The 6,000-nt window shown below is 37.7% G+C and overlaps 1 protein-coding gene across 4 annotated transcripts in view; it reads right to left on the reverse strand.

Annotated features, from left to right (window-relative positions):
* The window catches only part of slc4a11 (solute carrier family 4 member 11), a 121,536-nt gene that overhangs the window by 72,450 nt on the left and 43,086 nt on the right, over positions 1-6,000 (reverse strand). For all 4 annotated transcript variants that reach the window (XM_015058559.1, XM_015058558.1, XM_015058560.1 and 1 more), the window contains one exon: positions 35-78. In XM_015058559.1, coding sequence (XP_014914045.1) covers positions 35-78 — 44 coding nt within the window. The remainder of the gene's footprint in view (positions 1-34; positions 79-6,000) is intronic.

Genomic DNA, 6,000 nt, shown 5'->3' on the forward strand with positions numbered 1-6,000 from the left:
TCCCCATATGGACTGCATAAATATGTTTGCTTACCCGTCTTGATGTGTTCAGTAACACACAGCCAGAGTCATCGGCATCTAAAGACAAAATAAAAAAATAAAAAAAAACATTAAAAAAACAAAGTATTTATTTCTAATTTTCTTGACAATCAACAGGTGGTACTGGTTTAGTATAAATGACATTACCATAAAACCTTATTTAATCAGGGTAAAAGTACTTGTTAAGCATTTAGCAGATTGGTTCATTTCTTGTTGACGTAGGTAACAAACTTTTTTGGATTTTTATCTCCAGGGGGGAAAAAAAACAAATAAAAAAAACTGAAGTAATAGTAAGTCATAGTAACATTTTGAGTTCTGTCGGAAACCAAAAAAATTCTGACAAGGTCTAGTTTATTGCTTTACAAATCAAACTATATTTGACTTTTATATGAGGTGCTTTTAGTTTTATGTCACACAGCTGTGGTCATCCAACTCCTGGGTCTGTAGAAGAGTGGTAGCCAACTATTTATCACTGAAAATAAAACAGCTTTGGCTCCCCAGACACATGCCAAAGCTGCAAGACCAAAAAAAGTAAATAAATTTAAAGCAATAAAAAAACTTTTCCTATGACAGAGAAGCAAAGCAAAGTTCGCAACTGCTTATGGCTCCTTTGCTTCCCTGGAGAGCCCTAGAGAAAGGTTAAGAAACATAAAATATGTGAATATCTGCCACTGGAAAGGTCTCTCCATGTCTGAATGTAGAATGAAAAACTGTTTTCAATTAAAGAAACACCTTCAAAGATCAATAGACCACTTCACCCAATTGTTTAAACTCTGAAAATATTAAATATTAATGTAATTTTTCTTCTGAGCTCCTTGTGAATTTTTGTGACTGTTATTTAGCAATAACATTATAAAGCACATCCAAGTCTGAGAGCTTTTCAACATCCACCCAAAGCTACACCTCTGCTGCCTGTTAGTCCCAATATGGAGCTAAATTGGGGCCATAAAGTTTGTTAAATCAAAAAATATTTGTAACTGAAGCATTATTTTGAAACTGAAAAAAGAAGATTTGAAACTAAATAAAAAGATCTGACTGAAAAATTATTTTGAAAGTGGTAAAAAAAAGAAAGAAAGTTTGAAACTGGCCCCAATTTAGCTCCATACATGTCCCACCTTGTCATTACCAGGCTCAAGATTATAAAAATTTCCCCTGAAGTGGACAAAGGAACACAATAAAATCCACATTGTCATTATTTATTAAGCAAAGGTGACGCAAAAGTGGAAAAGCCATCTGTGAAAAATCAGGAGCAACCTATGATTCAGTACTTTGTGGCAACATTACTTTAAAGTAGTCATTATCTGCACAGCTTTAGTCTCTTATTTAATTGTGGAGGAATTCTGACCACCATTATTTATACAACACGGCTTCATCCAGTACCTGACCTAGTTTCAGCCAAAGTTTGCTCCCATTTGACAAGTGAAAATGTTTGTGTACAGAGGAGTTCCTAGACTCCTGTCTCATCAACCACCAAGTCTTTATTCTAAAAGTCTTGTGGTTGTTGGAATCACCACTAATAACGGTCTTTCACGTTTTCCACATGTGAATGCTCTTTCTCCCAGTAGAACAAAGTGCTTCAGATTGTTTGGGAATGGATGTTTTACAGACGCAGGGGCAGCAGCATTTATGTCCTTAAAGTCATTGCTTGTGTCTTTCCTGCCTGGCTTTGCGTTAACGCTCCAGTTCAGGTGGGTCCAGTTGGTAGCATTGTTGCATTGCAGTCCTGAGTTTGAATCTGAGTCAGGGCCAATCAGCATGGAGTTCTGGCCGCTTTGGCATCTTAAATCGTTCACACAGAGTTCTGATTGCTGTAGTATTTAATTAGTCATTTCAGCAAAACAACTGGAATTGAGCATCTAGTTGTGCCATGTGAATGTAGCCTTAGTGTTGCTCTTTGATAGACTGGTAATCTGTCCAGGGCATACCATCCCTGTAGAACGTAGACAGTGGATTAGATCCTTTCATAAGCTTCCAGTCATTGAAAAAGTTAAAAGAAGTTATACTTTCATTTTATCCCCCAACCAAGAAATGAAATATATATATATATATATATATATATATATATATATATATATATATATATATATATATATAATAGATAGATAGAAGTACTTTATTCATCCCAACCGGGAAATTACTGTGCAGTTGCAGCATACACATACACACAGATCAATTACAATATAAAAATAAAGATAAATGCATAAAATATAAAATGTAAGATGTAAGATTCTGTACAGTATGAACAGTGAAAATTAATAATCTGTACAGTCTGTACAATAGTGCTTTGTAAACAATCTGTACAATATCGATTAATGAGCAGATATGTACAAAGGTAACTTAACGTTTGTTATATAAAGTGATAGCCTGTGGCAGGAAAGATTTCCTGTATCTGTCCCTGCGACAATGGAGCTGAAGCAGTCTGTGTGAGAAAGTATATTTCTCACATATATATATAACTTTTCTAGTCATTCCTACCCACTCAAAGAACTTCACATTTGAGTCAAGTTCCCCAAATTGCACTCTCAAACACACACACGCGCGCACATGCACACACACACACACACCCACACACACAATCATTCACAAATATGCAGAAAATGCACAGAGGTAGGAAACCTGGATTTAAGTGCTTTGCCATGCGGCACTTTGGCATGTAACAAGTGGAAGCAGGAATCGATCCCACAAACCTCTGGTTAAAGGACGGCTACTCTACCCGCTGAGCCATAGTCATACCTAAAATCCAGAGATTTATGTCGGAGAAAACAATGAAGACGGCTTAAAAGATGACCTGAGTCACAGGGTTCCTTAAACTCCTCAACATAAGCTGAATTTTTCTAAGCCGTTTTTTATTTTATTTTTTTTGGCTCAAGTTAACGTTTTATGCAAATCTAGTCATAAAAACCCCTTTCTGCATTTGCATTAAAGAGCATTTCTCCAAAAATCAACGTTTAGTTATTCCAGTAATAAATCAAAAAGTACAAGAACCAACGAGTGAGCCAGCAAAGGAAAAGAAGAGAGAGAGGGAGAAACCCCTTTTTCTAATGGGGATGGAAATGTCAAGAGGCACGTTTCTAAACGCTCTCACTGAACAGAGATTGGACTTTCTCCACTGATAAGGCTCTAATGCACATCTCTGTAAAGTCGAGGCAAGTCCAAAGATAAAGTACAAACGGCTTGATTTTTCTCAGTGTTAAAAAAAAAGAAGAAAAGAAACCTTTTATGTTGGAAAACAATACGGAGAAAAAGCAAGGGAACGAGGTTTCCGGCATAATTCAAGTTGCCTTAACTAGGCCACTGACTCTCAAAGCAATCCTCCATCACCATTACATAACGCAGTTACCGACATTTGCTGAGGGGAGGAAGTTATTGGGTTACCATGGGCTTTCCTCCTTTACGCCATGTGATGCTCGACGTGGAAATCAATCAGAGAGAAACTCCTCCCGAGTTACCCCTCTGGCCCGCATACAGATTAAACAGGGAAATAAACCTCAGCGAGGCCTGAGGATATATTATCAATAACCCAGGTGACAAGTGAACATGTTTGAGCTTAAGTTTAACAGAAAATGATAGCGTGCTTTGATAGTCACACCGAACACCTTACCGAGATAAGACTGCAGGCAGTGGAGTGGGGGGAAAAAAAGACAAACCCCAACCGTTGCCTTTCAGTGTTGAAACAGCGGCAGAGGCCACGTGCTGTGGATTTTGTTCAAAGCCTTACAATCAAAAAGAAAAAGAAAGCACACGGCAGGGCTGATCCTCTTCCAGTTGGGGAGGGGGGAGAGTGAAGCTCTAATTGCTGTCAGGCGGCAGCCGCGGGAAGATATTCATATATTCATATAAGATTACCTCATCCAAATGATCACCTACGTCTAATGGTTTCTGTAGGACTCCACGTTCCGAGTGGCTTAAAGTAATCCGGGAGAGGTTTTTTGGGGGGTGTGAGAGGTCCAGAGATCAGAGAGGGCGAAGTGCTAACATGCGACACAGGTCGGTTTATTATTTGATCAAGGTGGCACTGAAACTGTTCGGTCGCGGGTTCTGTGTAATCTTAGTGTGGAGTGTCGTGTAATTATCTTCACACAGAGGCGCAGGGAGGTGACTAAGAAGTGCTGATAGGACGCTCCTAACAGAAGTGTTGTGCAAGATGTGTTGGGCAGCTGGCTGGAACAGAAAGATTGGAATATTTCAGATATTATAGTCCATTTGATTATACATTATACATAGAGTTATGTGTAAATAATCATGTTCTAATGGTTACACAATGAGGATTTTGGAAAGACATTAAAGGGGCAGTATCATGCGTTTTCCAGTAGCATTGTGCCAAATTGTAGCATAATCAAGTAACTATGTTACCTCCAGTTGTTATAAAAAAGCTACATATCAACGGGGCAGGGATGAACAGCAAATATACGAGCTTGATTGACAGCGCTAAGACCCTTCTCCTGGCTCTGATTGGTTGTTTCATACCGTAAGTGGTGCATTTCTGCAGTCGGACCACAGGGAGGAGGCAGAATAGCTGGAATTTTTTTACAGACTCCGTTTCATTTTATACTGTCACAACATAGTGACAGTTTTAGCAATTAAAAAAAAAAATATTGTTTATAAAAGCCAAATACTGCAGCTTTAATGTGCTTTTACACAAGAACTAAATAAAACTCGCTAAAAACATTTTTAAAACTTTGGACTTTGCTTCTACTTATTCCTTTTGCCCTCGACTAAAAAGTAACATTTGGATTCTTAGAGCTGTGAAAGCAAACATTTTTAAAATTAAATGTAACATACATTTAACAGCTAAACCAATAAAGGGATGTAAAAATAAGAAAAATAATCTCTAGAACCCCTAACCAGAAAAACTTGTAAAGACATTATTTTAAAAAAAGACTATCAACTTCAACTTTTCCTAGATATTTCACTCATGTCGCGTCGACTCAATTTAAAATCATTCCTGGCCCACAAACAGAAATCATGTTTCATTGTTTGCGACTCAATATGGGATCATTGTTGTTGACCTTTTCCTTTCAAACTCAGCCTTCACATTCTCCACTGGGTGCAGGTCAGGAGCCCCTGCAGGCCAGTCCAGTTCACAGCAGCAAATGGGTGACAATAAGCAGGAACATTCCTACTGTTTTATGCTTCATCATTTTCAAAACCCTGTCGGCTCTCACAAACAATCCATTTACACTTGAACATAATTTTCTCTGAAACTGTCTGCTGTGTTGCGGGGCGTTTAGTGGAAGCCAGTATTCTTCAGTGGTTATTAATCCCCACATAAATACGAACTGATATTGTGCTTAGCAACTTTTATTGTCAGCGCAGTGCAGAATTATGTCATCCTGCGACATCTTGGAGCCTGGTACTGAATACATCCTGGAGAGAAATCAACACACAATGTGCACAATCATAGGCCTGTCACGATAAATATTGTTGGACAATAAATTGTCCCAGAAGTTATTGTGATGAACAATAAAATTATTTCAAGATCATTTTCATTTAATCAGTAAAATAGTTTTTGATTGAAAAATGTTAATTATTTTAATTAAAGTTGATTAACAACTTAAAATTCATCACAATATTTGATATTGATTAATAACTAAAATAAGCATTAGTTTCAGCCCTTTTACCGGTCTTAGTGTGTGATTAGTCAATAATATTTGTGGTTGATTATTAATATGGACTAATCATTTGAATAAAATAATATACTAGAAACCAGATTTGCAAAAATTAGATTCAAATAAAATTTGACACCAGCAGAAAGAAGAGTGGTAGGAAACAAAGATGTAGCTGAAGTTAGACTGAAGAATGAAACGGCATCTTTTGTTCTTACTTAACTAAAGTACTTGATTTTTAACAGTGTTGCTTTTCTAACTAATCAGGACGTGAGGAAAAAGTTCTGCTCAAACACGCGCGCGCACATCCCCCCCCCCCGCGCCTCACCTGCCCACCACCCCACACAACTCACTA

This window comes from Poecilia latipinna, unplaced genomic scaffold (assembly GCF_001443285.1).
Source record: "Poecilia latipinna isolate Pla-1442-1.1 unplaced genomic scaffold, P_latipinna-1.0 Scaffold1550, whole genome shotgun sequence".
Taxonomy (NCBI): Eukaryota; Metazoa; Chordata; class Actinopteri; order Cyprinodontiformes; family Poeciliidae; genus Poecilia; species Poecilia latipinna.